Source organism: Odontesthes bonariensis, chromosome 7, assembly GCF_027942865.1.
Source record: "Odontesthes bonariensis isolate fOdoBon6 chromosome 7, fOdoBon6.hap1, whole genome shotgun sequence".
NCBI lineage: Eukaryota > Metazoa > Chordata > Actinopteri > Atheriniformes > Atherinopsidae > Odontesthes > Odontesthes bonariensis.
Genome location: NC_134512.1, coordinates 36,441,990 through 36,459,893, shown reverse-complemented (window position 1 = coordinate 36,459,893; position 17,904 = coordinate 36,441,990). Strand labels below are relative to the sequence as shown.

Genomic DNA, 17,904 nt, shown 5'->3' with positions numbered 1-17,904 from the left:
AAGGACACTTTACATCACATTATAAAGCACAATAAATGAAATGACACAAGTTAAAATGAGGCTAGAGGGAGAATGCAGTTTTAAACAGATGGGTTTTGAGTTTTGATTTGAAGTGGGGTAAAGAGTCAATGTTGCGGGTGTTTGGTGGGAGTGAGTTCCAGAGTTGGAGCTCTGCTCGCCATGGTGCTGAGGGCACAGAGAGATGGAGGGAGGAGGAAGACCTGAGGGAGCGAGAGGATGACAATGGAGAGGAGATCAGACAGATATGGGGTGGCGAGATTGTGGATGGCCTTGGTTTTCAAAGTAATTCTGAATTTGACCGGGAGCCAGTTGTGTCAACAAGGAGGAGTTCATCACCGTTGAGTTTAAGAAGAGAGGCAGTGGGTGAGGGAGGAGGGAGGGAGAGTGGTGTCAGGTTTACTGGACAGATAGAGCTGGGTGTCATCCGCGAAGCAGTGGAAATGTATACCAAATTTTCTAAAGATATTGCCAAGTGGGAGGAGGTAGATGATGAAGAGGAGGGGCCCCGGGACGGAGCCCTGGGGAACACCTGAAGTGACGAGGGAGGGCTGAGAAGAGAAGGACTCGAGCTGTACTTTGGAAAGGAACTTTGTAACTTCAAAATCAAGATGTTTATGATCACTTTAGTTGTCATTCCACAAGAATACGTCAACATTTTCTGCACTAGCATCAAAACGGGCTGAATGTGTCTGGTGAATCAGGTGTTAGCTACAAAGAAAACCTTTTACAAATATAATTAAGATTCAGTTTGGTTTAACCCAGTCAAACTATTCGTAATCATAGTTCATTAACCAAAGTCGGGAACTCTCGGTGGCAGCATGTACTGCTGCAGCACATTTACTGCAGTCACTATGACCAACAAGTGAAAACCCACCATGTCACCCTGTTATGTTGTGTGAAGGCGTCCAGCTGCTGTCACAAAGACCCCATCTGTAGCACACAGTACGGTAATTAAGTTCACTTTTCTCTGTTTACTGTGCACCAGGAATGCATTTGTGAGGGCAGAAGCCAGAGAAGAGAAAAAAAAATACTAAAAAGTAACTACATGTATCTGGAAACATGTTTTGTCCCAGTTTAAAAGAACAATTTGAGGAACCCCGAACACAGAAAGCATGACTATGGAACCGTAGCTGGGCCCATGAAGACTTTTCCAATAAGCAGTGCACATGATGTATGTTCAGTTTCTCTGCATTGTCATGTCAACACCGAGGATTCTCAGCTGTGAAGAATGAACACATACTCAAAAACGAGACCATAACTTCACGATCGTGATGCAACCAAGCAACATATGTTAACCATGACGCTCACTGGCTTTTCTTCTAAACAATCTGGGTATCCAACCTGTGTCCAGAGTCTGCTGTTTTTGATTTGTTTAGCTTATCATTTTTAAATATAGTTTTTATTATATTTTATTATACGAACAATAAAATCTGTCTTTAATTTGAACTCCAGACTCATATATTTCTTTGATATAAAATTTTGACACGTTAATTTTTCCCTGTCTGCACTGTATACCAGTATATTATGTTGTGCACTTTACATGCATCTGTATATATATTTATAGAATTAAACATCTGCAGATAAGGTTTATATATATATATATATATATATATATATATATTTTTTTTTTTTTTTTTTTTTTTTTTTTCATTTGACTTATATCACAAGCGGTTCATATATAGACTGTCCGGCAAACTTAAAATAACACTATTCTAAATAGAAACACTCCAATACCCACAATCCACCGGGCCACTTACGGCTTTGATTGCGTGCCCACGTAGCGGAGAAGACATTGCACTGTGCCATCGTGCAGCTGGCCTTGGCGTTAGTGAGAGGTAAGTTTGCATTACTTGTTTTAAGAGAGCCTTTGTACGAAACAGTGAATGGAAACATGTGCGAAAACAAAAAGTACCAATTTAGTCTGACATTTGAACAAACTCAAAGCAGTAAAAGTAGTTAAGTTGGCTGGTCCTCCTCCGTTTTTCGGCTAACGTCGGGCACGCCTATGTGGGGTAGCTACTCCGGGGTCCCAGAGCTGTGCGAGCTGGGCCCGCAGGAGGCATCAGCACACAGAGACGGGATATTTTTAGAAACCGGTGACACAGCCAACGCCATCCAGCTGGCCGGCCAACGCCTGGACAAACAATTTCTCGGGCTTTTAACATTAGCCGGCGGTTGGGTTATGCTAGCTTGTGTTAGCAAACAAATCAGCTCACAAGCTAGCAGCGGCTACTCAGCCAACTAGCTGAACAAGATGAGCTTTGCTATTCATTAAAGCTCCCAAGCTTCTTTTCACCCTCCTGTCTGCTCTGTTTATTCGGGTGTAATGTTCTTAAGTCCGTTTAGGTGATCGTGGTACGTCGTCCCGGTTAAACTGCTGTGTGAGGCGCGCTCAGATTGTTCCAGTAGCAAACGTTATGTAGGAGCACGTGACTTGTGCTGTCAGTGTCGCCCCCGAGAGACCCGTGCTCAGCAAAAACCGCACCGGCCATATTGGTTAAAGTGAAATTAATTAGTGTGTTTATTCTTTCTCAGTGAGGTGGTATTGTTAACAAAAAATGCTTTTATTTGTTTATTCTAATTTTGTCAGCATTAATAATGTAAAAAAAAAAAAAAAATAGCCACTTTTTTTAAACTTAGACTTTTAAATGAGTATTTTCTGAGAGCAGACACTCAGAAAGTTTAAATGACACGATTTCAGGGAGTATTTTCACTAAATTAGATACAAAAAACAGTTCAGAGTATCACACAAAACAAAGCCTCCTACAGTTGGCTGAGAAACGGGTGGAAATAAAGGTCAATTTATGGTCGGTGACGCAAGACGCAACGCAAGCCCTTGCGTGTGTCACCCCAATTTTCTAAACTTCACGCAAGACGCGAGCGCAAGCCACTATCTACATCACATCCGGCGGCGTGTTCATCTTCCGCTTTCAGCCCTGGATGAAGATATTACTGAATGCCAAATCCCTGTCTCTGATATCAAACCTGTACTTTCTTCCTACATAATGGATAAATGGCAAGCTGAATGGGACAACTGTGCTGGAAATGAGCTGCATGAAATATGTAATATTGTGAAACAAATCAAAACTCCGTCATTTTCATGTAGACATGATCAAGTTGTCTATACAAGGTGTAGAATTGGACATTCTAGACTCACTCGTGGTTTTTTGTTAACTGGAGGTGAACCCCCCCTATGTGATCTTTGTGGTAATCCCTTATCAATTAAGCATATTCTATCTGGCTCTGCCCTTAGAATAAAAAGGCAAAGTGCATTGATGTGAACAAACGTATTTAATGTATTTATTTATTAACCTCATTGTTGGTATTTAGTGTCAAGTGCAATGTATTACCTGTATTAGCCATGAAATAGCCATAGCTGCTTAACTGGCTTTAAACGAAAACAAACAAAAATCATCTTCCGGTTTCAGCCCCTAATAAAAGACCGCTGTTTTCAAACGCCAAGGTAGAAAGCGAAGAAGAAGAATGAATCCACTCGAAGAGAGACTTACCCAAGAGCAAGTCCTGTCTGTCCTGGCGGTGAATTTCCTTTCATCGTAGTAGGCTTCTCTAAGGTCGTCATTGGAAAAAACCCGCTGCTCCACCTACTGTCCTGGCGGCGAATCGCCACGCAGCACACGCAACCGCCGACAAAGCAAAATGAAGCATAAACGTCTCGAGCCATCAGCGCAAGGGCAGTTAAAGGAGAATTCCGGCTATTTTGCAAACGTATCCCATCTGTTGGAGACCCAGGAAAGTTTGCCAAAGGGAAAAACGCGAGAAATTTTCATGCCCGCTGCGCAAAGTTGTCCAATTGCGCTGATTTCCATGAAAGCGGGCTCTATCGGGCAAGTTTTTTTACTCTTCCTGAGGCTCTTAACGTGTATCCAAATACTTTTTACCGAATTGGCCGTGGTGTCAGTAGCAATACAATTCAACCCAGGGGCTAACCATACCATTAGCTAGCACAGACATTATACATTTTTTTATTTTACATCAAAACTAGTTCTAGACTAGTATCAAGTCTGTGGTCAAAAAAGCAAGACTCAGTTGGTCCAGCGGCAGCTGCTGCAGAGAGGCAAAGGAAGGCAGTGTCTCCTTTGAAATTTCAGGGGAGGAAAAGTTTAAATTAAATAAAACCCCAATTTTTCTGTGCATCTATTTATTTGAACTTTGCTCAGGTCACTTTTTAAGATCTAATCACTCAATATAAAGCTAAAGAATTAATTTAATTGTCTGTCGGGATAAATTCTGTAAATCTGACGATGTTTTTTAAAAAAAAAAAACTTGATCGTAGCTCACCTCATCGTGCAGTTGTTCACGGTGACTTCTAATCCAGGGTACCACCGACCGATAAAGCAGGTCGTACAGTAATACCTGTAAAAGCTGTTTGTTGGCCCTTGCTTTTGGGTTCGTTGAAATGGTCAAAGTCCTGAAATTGATGCTGACTTGTCCTGTGGCGAGTCTCTCAGCGATGTTATTTATATGTTTAAAACAAGTGAAGCTGTTCAGGGGTTCCACAGTATCTAAAAAATGTGGAACACGGCTCTCAGTCATACACCTTTTCATCTATTGCAGGTAATATTGTCATTACAGTATATAATGGTGATATTGCATTGTTTTCCCAAGGTTAAGTATACCTTTTGCAACAAAACACTTATGGTCATAAAGGCTGATAAATCTGGGAACTGGAGTTTGATTCGATAAAGTAGTTTAAACGAGGACTCCTACAGGTGTCCTGTGAGCCAGAATGTGCCTAAAGATCAACTAAAGCTTCAATTTAGCCTTTTTTATAAAAAAAGAAGTAGTTGATGGTCTGCTTCAACCAAAGAAGAAGAAAATAGAGCGTTTAAAAGTGCTCTTAGAAACCTATTTTGGTGTTGGGGTATTACCAGCTGGTGTTAATCCAGTTTGCAGTAGAGTGAATGAGACGGACGCGGTTTGTGGAGGAGATGCTTCGACTGGACGAGTCAGACAAAATGATCACAGACAGGGTGAGGTAATGGTGTGGCTGGAGCCTATTGAAACAAATGGCGATGGCAGACACCCCCCCCCCCCCCCCCCTCTCTCTCTCTGTTTTTATTAACCAACATGGTTGTAGCTCAGTTAAAGGCTATTTTAAAGTGTTTACACCAGAAACCTTTGTTTGATTTTAAACTAAACCACATCACATGGATTGTTTTGTACATATTTTAATTTATTTGATATTTAAGCTTATTGCACCAAAAAAATAACACAGTTAAAGTTGCGTTAACTTACTACAGAATAACTTTGTACAGAGACGAGGTTGGGCGGAGCCGACGGTGCTGTAAACGCACCAAAACACCAAAACAACGAGACAAATGCTCACAGATGCTCCAGATGTTTTAGCTTGGTGTACAGAACGCTGCTGCCCGTCTTTTAACCAACACCAACAGACGTGTGCACATCACTCCTGTTCTTAACTCCCTCCATTGGCTTCCTGTCCTTTATAGAACTGATTTTAAACTTTTAATGTTGGTTTTTAAAGCTCTTAACGGCCTCGCCCCATCGTATTTATCTGAGCTTTTAATTCAATTTCAATTCATTTTTATTTATATAGCGCCAAATACAACAAATGTCATCTCAAGGCATTTAAATAGTATAGTCCAATTGGAATTCAATTAATTGTAATTATAATTATTTTCAAAATAATCCAATTCATTCATATAGAGCCAATTCAAAAACAATTTCATAGCTAAGGAAATCAACAGATTGCACCGAAATTACACTTTTAACAGTCCTGGTAGAGCTCTGAGGTCAACAGATCAGTTTCTGCTGGAAGTGCCCAGGTCAGAATACAAACCCTGGGGTGAGCGAGCCTTTTCCCAAAGCTGCCCCCAGGCTCTGGAATAAGCCCCCCGTCCAGCTGCGTCTTATTTCTGACCTGGGCCTCTTCACATCTGGGCTAAAAACCTGCTTATTTAGGATGGCTTTAATACCCAGTAGCATGAGGACACTTTTATCTTATTTTATATTATTCGATTTTGTTGTATTTTATTGCTTTCACTGTTCTTTTATTGTTTTCACTTATTCTTCTCTTTATTTATTTCCTGCTGTAAAGCACTTTGGTTATTTATAAAGATCTGTATAAATAAAATACATTTACATTTACAAAAGCCTGTAGAAGCAGTCACTTCAAACTGTTTAGAAAAGCTAAATCTTGACGCCCGGGTGATAGAAGTGGCACTAAATTAGAAGTGTTCATTCATGTTCATGTTCATTCATCCGGTCTGACCCGCTGGCCTCCGTCTCCTCCGTGTGTTGCAGGGTGATTCAGGATGGGGGACCAGCCTCTGTGGGAGCAGATAGGATCCAGCTTCGTGCAGCACTACTACCAGATGTTTGACTCTGACAGATCACAACTCGGATCCATATACGTGGGTGTAACTCGGCTGCTTCTTTTATTTTTATTTATTTATTTTTTTTTAATTTAGATCTCAGGAATGAGACGCATCTTTTAAAAACTTTCCCTTGAAGATCAATCATCAGTGTGAGATGTTAAACAGTTCCCTCTGCAATGTTTTGGACAAAGTCCCATTTTTCTGCTCCTCAGAGTAAAACTCTTAAATCAAACAACTCGGATATGATTAAGTTCACATTCCAGACTTTAATTCAAAGTCATTTCCCCACATTTCAGCTCTTCGAAGTAGAAATTACAACACTTTTAACACACAGTCCCCCTCATTTCAGGGCTCAATCATGTTTGGGACAAAGTAATGGGTACATTAAAGCAGCCATGTTTAGTACTTTGTTGTATATCCTTTACACACACGGGCTGTGTTAGAAACCGCATACTTCTCCTACTACTCATACTAACTTTTTGAGTTAGTATGTGAGTTTGAGTAAGCGAGAAGTTCCCGGATGCATACTAGATTCTCCGAAATGTTGGGTATGCATCATGAGGTTACTACTCATACTCAAACTACCCAAGATGCAACGTAACGTGACGTCGCCGATCGTCATTTCCTGTCAAAACGGCAGTTTCAAGCTAGCTACAACGAGGGTAGGTTCACTTCCTGTTTTCAAAACAAAAGCACCAATTGTATCGTAATGGCTTTCCCTATGATAAAAGGCAACGGGTATTTTATTTTGTGAAAATAACCGGAAGTGCGTTGCTCACTGCGGCTAGCTTTAGTAGTGCCGAATTCGTGGGAACAAAATTGTAAATAGCCGGTATTTTGTCAGGTTTTCAACACGTTGGGGATCTAAACGACTACTTTCTCACCTGAAAATGTTTCAAATGTTGCTAAAGTTTACAGAGTTTAGAGCTTAAGAGAAATCAGCTTCAGGCCGGCTGATTTCGGCTCGGGCAGAAGCGAAATGCATTGTGGGTAAACGCTCTGCGTACTGTCTGATCGATGAGTATGGAAGTATGCAGTTTCGAACACAGCCAATGACTGCGTGAAGTGGGCGATTAATGACCTCACCAGGTGCTGAGCTTCTTCTCTGACGATGCTCTGCCAAGCCTTCAGCTCCTGCTGGTTCCGGGGGGGTTTGTCCCTTTAAGTTTCTTCTTCAGCATATAGCTGGATGTAAATCAGCTGACCGGCTCGGCCGCGTTTCAGCCCTGAGAAACTCTGCTGCTGCCTCAGCAGGATGTTTGGGATCATTATCTCGTTGCAGGATGAAGCTTTGGAGGCTTTTACTGGAGCTGGAGCAGATCAGATGTTTCTATCCAGCTCAGAATTCAGCAGCTGAGCTCCATCAGCAGTGCAGATCAGTGAGCCGGTACCTGTGGCAGCCGTACAGGCCCACGCCATAACACCCCCATCACCGTGCTTAACAGAGGAGCTGCTCTGCTTTGGATCTCGGGCTCTTCCTGTTGGTCTCCACACTTTCTTCCTGCCATCACTCTGATGCAGGTTCATCTGGGGCCGGTCTGTCCAGAACGCCTTTTTCCAGAACTCTGCAGCTCCTTTAAGGACTTTTTGGCAAAGTGTAATGTGTCCATCCTGTTTTTGTGGCTAACTAGCGGTTAGCATGTAACAGTGTAGTGGATGGTAGTCTCTGAAAAAGACACACCCGCCTCCTGAAGACTGGTTCTGATCCGTCGGACGGGCCTTTGAGGATTTTTCTTTACCACGGTGAGGATTATTCCGTCTTCCTTGGCCTACCAGAGCATTCTTTCTTCTTCATGTTGTTCCAGACAGCTGATTTTCGGTCATGCTAAAGGTTTGACCCACGTCTCTGATGATTTTCGGCCTCCTAACAGCTTCCTTGACTTCCTTGAATCCCTACTTATCCCTGCACTGATGAAGCAGTGAAACACGTAACCACACACGCCTGTCCCAAACATTACGGAGGGCTCTGTATGTATCAAATGTTAAGATGTTTTCTCCTTTTTCCCCAAATGTGTTTGACTTATTTTCATGAACTTTGTAAAAATATTATCTTTTTTTAACTGATTTCTTGCTTTGATCACTGTGTATTTAAAGGCTTCAGTTTTCTCATTTATAGTTTGATTGCATCACATGGGGCCTCATGCAACAACCGTTCGTACGAACAGATTTGTTCTGCTAAAAACGGCAGATTTTCCTTTTTTGGATCTCTGAAAGCAGAATTTCAGTCTCAGAGCCCCTAAAGTTGTTCTTTTTGCGCCTCGATGCCGTTTTCATGACTCAAAAACAGCCTTATATGGTATAATTTAGGGCATGGAGTATGTACATGTACTATCCTCGTGCACTTAAATGTGCACGGTTGGCATTCATCATTTACGCAGGTCGTTTACACACTTTTTCCCAAGTTGAGAGCGTTTGTTGAATATGACGTGGCGTGTTCATATGAAAAAAAGTGAGAGAAATTTGGAATAAAAATACGAAAATGTTCTTGCATGAGGCCCATTGAGTTTTATTTCCAGTTTGTGTTGTTACACCACTGTAAGCCACCTCACATGGACTTTAAATGTCTGCATCTACTGTTTGAGTGATGTGATGAAACCTACTCATTCTGCCTGTCCCTCCACACAGATCGATTCATCTTGCCTTACGTGGGAAGGACAGCCGTACCAAGGGAAAATAGCAATTGTCGAGAAACTCACTGTGAGTTTTTTTTTGGGGAACTTGTTTTTGTACTGAGGGGAAGTGAAATGTCTCTATGATTCAGTTACATGAGGCGTAGGAAACTGCCATTTGCAATCAACAGTTATTGAACAGTTCAAGTCTTGAGTCACTCCTCATTTCTTTATATATGTTGCCAGAAAATAAGTGAAGAGATTTATTGAAACTTCAGGAATAGTTCTCCAGGCTTCTTCTTCTGTCCTCCACTTGTCCAGTTTCCTCAAATGTTTTAAGGACACGCTGCACACCATGCTGAGATATGCCAAGTTTTCAGCTAACAGCTCTTTGGGAATCACCTTGTTGCTGCAGAAATCCTGTTTTCTGTCTGTCACACTGTGTTATCTTTGCTGTTTTTCACACATGCAGCTAAAGAAATGGGAACAAATCTTAATTCCAGCCTAAAACCCACAAAGAGCTTCTAGATTATTCATTTCTGGTGGCATAAAACAGTTTAATCATTTAATTTATATTAATTGTTCCATAATTAGACATTAGATTATATCGTATATTCCTTTTTAAGCTTTAAATTGAATCTTATTTACTTTTTCTTGATGTTGATTAACACATAATTCTTATTATTCTCTGTTTTTTCTACTTTTAGACGTGATAACATTAATTTTTGGGGATTTGGATTTTTTTTTAAACTGAATTTCTTATATTAATTTGACTCTTTTGGTAACTGAAAGCAGTTTTAACATAAATGTACAAAAAAGTTGAATCTATGAAGCCGTTTTTCACAGATGCAGCTAAAGAAATGGGAACAAATAATGTGTCTCTGTGACAGGCTGCTGGGTGCCTTTAGTGCCTAAAGATCCAGTTTAAAATGGCTTCTTTGCTAAGTTGTCTGTTCATCCCTTGAGTTAGGAGCCTTTTTCCTGCCTGAATGGATCAAAGGTCAAAGCACATTCCTCTGAGAAAATAGTCAGGTACAAAGACTGGACTGACTGTGCGTGAAAAAGCAACAAATGTCCATGAAATAATTTGTAAAGACCTTCAGAAAGCCTGGAGAAATATTACTTGGGACCACTTTTTAAAAAAGTACATTAAAGTCTGGCTGTTTGGAAGACAAAAATATAAAGAAATAAGGGCTGAATCAAGGCTTTATTCCATCTTTAAGCAAAGTTTACCCCAAATTTGAATGAAACTTGTTCAAAATGATGCCACTCTTTGATATATTTGAATTAATTCTCATCTTGTATGTCTTTGTGTCCCAGAGTCTCCCCTTCACAAAAATAGCCCATAGTATAACAGCCCAGGACCACCAGCCGACTCCAGACAGCTGCATCTTGAGTATGGTTGTAGGACAGCTAAAAGTGAGTACCGCTGTCGTTGATGGTTTCAGAAAGTGTCGGGGTCACCGTCATTCTGGTGCACCCCCCCACCCCCCCCACCCCAGCATCCGGGATAACTGGCCGTGGTTAGAGAAGTAGTTTGGTTAGTGAACTCTTATTTCTTCCAGAACCCCCCACCCTACTTGAAAGGGGGGCCAGCAGCTCACAGCAGTCATGACGAGGGTGACATTATTATTTCCCCTTTTTTGTTATTCTCAGACTTGGAAGAATTACCATAAATTCCGGACTATAGAGCTCACCTGAATATAAGCCACATCCTCTAACTTTAAAAAGAAAATCCATTTTGTTCTTGTATAGGCCGCACCGGTTTATAAACCACGCGTGTCCACATTGTAATGAGATATTTACACAGAAAGATTTTTACACGTGAGGATTTAAATGCCTTTACAGTGCCTGTAACACCGATGGTTTTAACTTGAATACCCATCGGTAACGCACAAATACGTGGCGTAAATGCTTTTTTTCCCCCCGAACAGTGCCTGTAACACGGATGGTTTATTAAAAAAAAAGTAGCCTACCAGGAAAAGTCCATTGATTGCCTTCAGTTTAAAAGCTGCATCTTGTGCTTTTCTTTGTTTGTTTTCCATGTTGAGGGCGAGTACAAACGACCGATTTACAGTAATTTACTCGTGTAAGTGTGTTGAATTTATCGTACAATTTCATTGGACCACTGTGAACTACTCGTTAATTTTATTGGTCTAATGTTACGAGGCAAAATGTTTTTTGCGGCATGAGAAAAAGAAAAAACATATTAGCCGCACCGTATTATAAGCCTCGGTGCTCAAAGCCCGGGGGAAAAAGTAGCGGCGTATAGTCCGTAATTTACGGTACACGTCTGCGCTGATCCCCACCGAGTGGAGTGGATCACTTGTTCCTGATGCTTCTCCTTCTGTATCCATGTGTCTCTGCAGGCGGATGAGGACCCGATCATGGGCTTCCATCAGAGTTTCATCCTGAAGAACATTAACGACGCATGGGTGTGCACCAATGACATGTTCAGGCTGGCCATTCACAACTTTGGTTAAGCTGCCTCCTCATGCTGGCGGGCGGGGGCGGCCACAGTGAAGGCTACGGTGAGACGAGGCATGGAGGGAGGAGAGGGAGGAGTTGATTTGGGGGGGTGGGGGGGCCCTCGTCCCTCCCTCCTGCCGTCTCATGTACGCCCGTTTGACAAGTTAAACGCCGGATTCTAGATCTCAATCACTGAACCTCGTCCAGGTGGGTTTCCGACCAGCCCAGCTTGTAGAACTGCGACGCGTCGTCTTCGCTGAGAGCCGGCCGACCAATCAGACGCCCCCGTCTGCCACTCCGCTGACCTGCATGACGCTGGGAGCCCCTCATTTAAGAATCTGCACTCAAGCCGCCGGAAGGACAAACAGCCGTTCGATGCCATTAACTCATGCTCTGCTCTCCACTCTTTCCTCTAACCCAACCTGCTGCCGACCCGGCTCTGTTAGCACTGTCGTTGACTGGTCTGTAGATCCACGTTCAGGTTCGGAGTCGGCCTCTTCAGTTCTGACCTACTGTGTTGTCATTTGTTTTTAGATGCCACTCGTGTGTTTACTTAGCTTGACTTAGTGTGTTGAATTGAGTTTTACCCCCCCCTCTGCACCGTTAACTTTTGCCATCATTCTCTCTCTCTCTCTTGCTGGGTTTAGCTCTCGCAAACCAAAGGAAAATTGAGGACAAAGGTTGACCTTGATGTATTACTTTCTCTGATCCTGCATTTTCTCACTTTCACACACACACACGTGTCTGGCAGTTAACATGGACTACAGCCACGATACACAATAAAACCTGGACTTTTTTCTTAATGGTGTGGTCTCTCCATATCATTTTCTGCCTTTGTTGCTTCTCGGTTCCTCTGCTGTGGATTTACTTTGCATTAAAACTGCATACAGGTGTTCTTTTTGTTGAAAATATATGTGGGTGGCACCAGGGCCGCCGATAAGGGGGGACATACGGGTATTTTGTCCCGGGCCCCGGTCAGCTAAATGACAGCCAGTGTAACGCGGCTCTGGTTTAACCTTATTTTGTTTAAAATAAGCCAGTATAGACATGGCAACGTGTGAAATTGCCATTTAGATAGAGTTGAATGTAACGAATGGGTTATAAACGTGACGTTTTGGGGTAGCCTGTAACTTTCGTTTAGACTGATTTAACTTGACACTCGCCAGATGAATGGGCTCCGCCTTGTTCCCCGAACATTCTCAGAAAGTTCAGCGGACATACACGCTAGTCTGGCGATAAATAAAAGTACCCTTAACATGATTCCCTTGGTCAAGTGAAAAATGGTTGACGAAATGTGCAGTTTATGAGCTCTAAATGAATAAAATAGCGTGAGTTTTATTGTGGTAGGATTTTGAAAGCCATAACTCCACTCAGTCCATATCCATATCCAGGCAAAGTGGTAAATAATCCTTTTGGTTTATCCACAATAAATGAGAGAATTCATTCAGAGAATTTTGTCCCGGGCCCAGCCAAACCTGTCAGCGGCCCTGGGTGGCACAACTGCAGGTCTCTAGTGTGGCGTCGACTCCGTTCTTCGTATCAATCGGCTTCCTGAAGGGAGATTAGTTCACCACAGTAAGTTGTAGATATTAAAGGTTTCACAAGCAGATTCCCTGAAGTGGGAGGGCAGCTCGTCATCTAAAGCTGTGTGTGTACGGTAAAAGATCACAGATTAATCAACCCAAAGTTTAGTTTGGGGCTGGATGTGTTTCTTTGTGTCCGATGGTTTACATGAAGCAAAGAGGTTCCTGTGTTCTTTACCACCGGAGCCATCACCTCATTAAAAGGTGCTGCAGCACTTTGTTGCTCACTGACTTCAATTTGTGAATTACATCAGCTGAGTTTGTTGTAGGGTTCATAAAACCTGAGTCTGAAGGCTCAATTTCCAAGACTTGGATCAAACTTTTTCATTGGCTTGGTGTGTAGAAATTAGGGCTGGGCGAGTTAACTCGTTATTATTGCGTTAACTTGTTGATTATTTAACGCAGATAAATATTTTATTGTGCATTAATGCTGTTTTTTTCCAATTTAAATTCTTTTGGGGGGCTTTTGTGCCTTTAATGGAAAGTTCAGAGAGAGGTGGAACAACATGCAGCACAGGGCCGTCCGATGCGGGACTCGAACCGGGGCCAGCTGCAGCGAGGACTATATCCTCTGTACATGGGGCGCCTGCTCAGCCCACTACGCCACAGACCACCCCTGTTTTATTATTTATTTTATTATTGTAAAAGTCTGTTGCTCACAGGCTTTTATTTTGTAAAAGTCTGTTGCTGTCTGCTGTGGAACAGGAAAAGAAAGTAATCGGCGGATCCACCAAACATGGAGAAGGGTACGGAACTTTTACTCGGCCATTTTCATTTTAAAGTTCTTCCAGACGGCGGAGTCGACAGAACCAAAGTCATCTGTAAACACTGCCAAGTTGAATTGTCTTCTCAGCGTAGTAGTTCCAGTCTAAAATATCACTTAAAGGCAAAACACACAACTGATAGCAGCAAGTCATTCAAGGAAACAGACAGTGGAGCGAGGCTTCTACATAAAAACTACAGAAAGATGCTGATGTTAAAAGTGTGTTTGCACAACAAATGTTATGGCACTTTCATTCATATGGCACCACATTTAAAATAAAGCTAAATGCTAAAAGCTATACACTACTTTTGGATTCTGGGTACAAATGCGATTAATCGTGATTAACCAGGGAAATCGTGTGATTAATTAGATTAAACATTTTAATCGTTGCCCAGCCATAATAAAAAGTAACTTGGTTGTAACAAAAGGTTTGCTTTTCATTTAACTAGGCTTTTTGGGCGTTTGTGCCTTTAATGGAAAGTTCAGAGAGACAGGAAGGAGGGGACAGAGAGAGGGGGAACAACATGCAGCACAGGGCCAGCAGCAGCGAGGACTATAGCCTCTGTACATGGGGCGCCTGCTCAACCCACGACGCCACCAACTGCCCTGAAATTTGTATTTTTTATCTGAATTCAAGAACTGATGTGCCATACAATCTAAGGTGTAAAATCAAGTGAGGATTCAGCTGTTTAACGTTTCCCCTTCAAACGCAGTGGGACATTCCTGCAGTGAAACCAGCTTCTTGCTGCTGGTCCTATTTTTCTGCCCTCCCACAGTTCCCTTCAGCCGAAGCTCTGCCTCCATTCTTCTTCTCTTTTGTCTGGAAGCAGGTCTGGACGTGCTCTGCTTCCTCTGGGCTCTGCACGGCTCAGCTCCTGGCCTGAAGCCCCGACTGGGGCTTAACTTTCACTTGTGACATGTTTGTTAATGAAGTCTGTAGCAGTTCCAGTGCAGCCCTGTGTTAAGGACTTCAGTAAAGTAAGGTCGACCCGTTTTTCATCTTACAGACGGTTGGATGGGTGTCTCGAGACTTTCACTATTAGAATGATAAATGAACCCAAGATGTCAGTCTTTAGCTTCAAATAGTGAGCCAGCCTAAACTATTTGAATGAATCCAGTATCTCTCCATTCCCCATATTTTATTTTCCATTCACTAACGGTGCGTTCAGACCGGACGCGGTGCGAATTTTCGCGTCACGTTACCTGCGCGAGTTTTGCCGCAGGTGTAGTTGAATTTACTCGCGTTATTCGCGCGAGTAAACAACGAGCGAATTTTCGCTCAAGGGGCTATTTGGCGCCATTCCCTCCATTTCATTCTCTCATCAACCATGGCTGATGTAAGTACCATCGCGTCCTTGTACCTGCTGTGGCAGTCCGAGATTCATCGGAAACGCACACGCCGTCGTGTCCGGGTCAGTGACATCATCCAGAGGCGCGCTCAGCTCGGAGAATTTCACCGCCTTCTCCAGGAGTTGCGTCTGGATGACGGCCGTATTTCAGGCTCACCAGGACCCAGTTTGATGACTTGCTCGGGAGGATCGGTGCCGTGATCTCTCGGCAGGACACCAACTACAATATATCATGACGTCACTGTCGTCCATAATCTCAATGCTGATAGGCTGTTGTGACGCGAATATTTCGGCAAAGTTGGATTTTCTGAACTCGTGTCTTGTCATTCGCGCTGCGTCAAAACCGTCATTCGCGTCTATTTGCGTCTTTGCATTGACTATGTATGTAATCACGTCGCGCGAAAAATTCGCGCCGCGTCCGGTCTGAACGCACCGTAAGTTTTGTGTATAATCACCCATATTCAATGCATCTCCTGTTTGTTTAAGGTTCATGTCTTTGGTCATATCGTTTTAATAAATAGTTCATATATCTATATGTATGATTAATCACAGGTTGTGTCCTATGCTTTCTTTATGTAATGTCTGTCCAACCAAACGAGAATTCACGAAAGTAGCCAGATATGAGACTGATTATTAATTGAAACATTAATTTGACATACCAGGATCCAGAGGGGAACCCTCAGGGGCTTCTACGCCTTCAGAGAAGGCCTTAAAAAAGTCAGAACAAAAACATATTAGTATTAAATAATAATATATGTATACATAAAAAAAAACCTCAATCACTCTCATTTAATTTAATACAATACATTTAATACTACATTCTCTCTAATCTATGTTCCAAAGTTAAGTTTACTGTCAAATTCACATCGGCAATGAAAGGGTTACTGTCCTGAAACATACTATCCAATCAGAATCGTCCATCTCTATCAAAGCAAGATTAACCGGCTCATTAATTGGTTAGGACTTCACGCATCTCGGGGAAGGCAAAGCTATGTGTTTTGGTTTGGAGAGTGATGGGAAAATTGACCAATCTTGGTTTGATTTGAAGTGGGCGGGACAAAAAAAAAGATCGTAGGCCTTCGTGAAGTCCGAAAAGCGTGCAGCCCCAGTCTAGCATTAGAGTAGGCTTTCTTGCATCCACACCCCAGTCCAGCAGGTGGCGGTAATGCACCTTTTCCGTTAAGCTGCCAACCGCCATAATAACCCAAGAAGAAGAAGAAAAGCTATGTCAATGGTGCAGAGTGGAGCGGTTGAGAGACAGAATGGCAGAAGACGAGACCAATGTTGTGGCTAGCTTGATTGCCTTTTTTCCCGCAATGATTTTTTTTCTTCAGCAATGAGGGCTGAGGTGAGGGCCAGCCGTAGTGCTCACGGTTCGCTACTGCCAGGATCTTAAGATTTTGTGTTTTTCCTTCATTCGAAGGTGGTGCCCTACAGTCGAGGTTTAAGGTTTATTGAGACAGTGAGAACATCTTAGCCTAGAAATGTAGACGCCCCTAGCGACCGCAAATTGAATTTGCTCCCGGGCTAGTCTAGTCACTTGTGGTCGTTTTGCGAGGCTGCAAATCGAAACTTAATCGGGCCAATCAAATCGTGAGGAGCGGGGTCGGAGGCGGGGCTACCTAGTGACGACAGAGGTGCGACGTTTCAGTGTGTAGTTCCAGAGAGAGATAAACAATGGCTGCGCCCAGCGAACAGTCTTTCGAGTTGGCTTTGGCAGCGACTCTAGAAGATTTCAATTTACATTTTTCTTTGCGAGACGAACAGATAACTGCACTTAAGTTTTTCTTGAAAAAAAAAAGGACATTTTCGGAGTTTTGCCCACCGGGTACGGTAAAAGTTTAAATTACCAGCTTGCTCCGTTGGTGGGACGACGCTCTGATTGGTTGTTGCGCCATCCTATTGTGTGGCGTTGAGTGCAGAGGCAACTTAACAGACAACCGTTTATCCCGCCCACACTGCTATCCAGCTTCACTAGACCCCTGTACAGCTTTTTGCTGTACGGGTCTGGCTTGCTAGGCTAAGAACATCTGATAAATCCTTATATTATATATATTTGCCCAAATATCGCTACAAGTCTTTTTCTGCCTTTGCGTTCACTGAACTGGCCTTGTGACACGTCCTGACGCATTATTTCTGCTTCCCTGGAATAGCAAGGTGTATTGGATTGATCAACCTGGATTAACAGAATACGTCCTTGCTGTGACAAACCTTTATTTAACCTTGTAGATTATTTTTTTTAAATAGCAAGAGATGAATGCAACCCCCCACAGCAGTAAGAGGCCTTTCTGGGAATGCTGATGCACAATGAGACGATGAGCAAGCAGAAAGATGAAATGATGAAAAGAAGATTGAAAGACTAACCAATAGAAATTCAGTACATTTAAAGAATAAAGAGCTTACTGATTGGCTCATTGGGCCACAGCAGGAAATGCCAAATTAGGAACGAGGTGAATTTTACAGCGTGTGACGAAGGTGAAGGAGTGAATCCCGAGCTAAGGAACTAAGTCGTGAAAGAGGAAAGAAATCTTTATTCCCTTTTTTCCCAAATAAAACAGGAAGCAGCTGCAGAGATTCACTGAAACATGTTCAAACATGAACATAAACCCAGTTTATAAGGTAAAAAAAGCAGAGTTTGTTCATTTCTGAGCAGCTTTAAAGTGAATATCTGCTCTGAGCTCCTTTCTCCTCCAGCACAGCCTGAACCCTCTCAGACTGTTTCCACTCACCTTTTCTTATTCACATCCTCTA

The 17,904-nt window shown here is 42.6% G+C and overlaps 1 protein-coding gene across 1 annotated transcript; it reads left to right on the top strand.

The window, feature by feature from the left end:
* Positions 1-1,790: 1,790 nt before the first annotated feature.
* On the top strand, positions 1,791-12,261 carry nutf2 (nuclear transport factor 2). The gene is made up of 5 exons (XM_075471124.1): positions 1,791-1,856; positions 6,307-6,416; positions 9,006-9,077; positions 10,310-10,408; positions 11,359-12,261. The coding sequence occupies exons 2-5, from the start codon at positions 6,318-6,320 to the stop codon at positions 11,470-11,472; spliced, it is 384 nt and encodes a 127-aa protein (XP_075327239.1). The 5' UTR covers positions 1,791-1,856; positions 6,307-6,317; the 3' UTR covers positions 11,473-12,261.
* Positions 12,262-17,904: the final 5,643 nt, after the last annotated feature.

Coding starts and splice junctions, on each gene's coding strand:
- nutf2 (XM_075471124.1), top strand. CDS start 6,318: ATGGGGGACCAGCCTCTGTGGGAGCAGATAGGATCCAGCTTCGTGCAG. Junction 9,078..10,309: donor CAATTGTCGAGAAACTCACT/GTGAGTTTTTTT, acceptor TTTGTGTCCCAG/AGTCTCCCCTTCACAAAAAT. Junction 10,409..11,358: donor TGGTTGTAGGACAGCTAAAA/GTGAGTACCGCT, acceptor GTGTCTCTGCAG/GCGGATGAGGACCCGATCAT.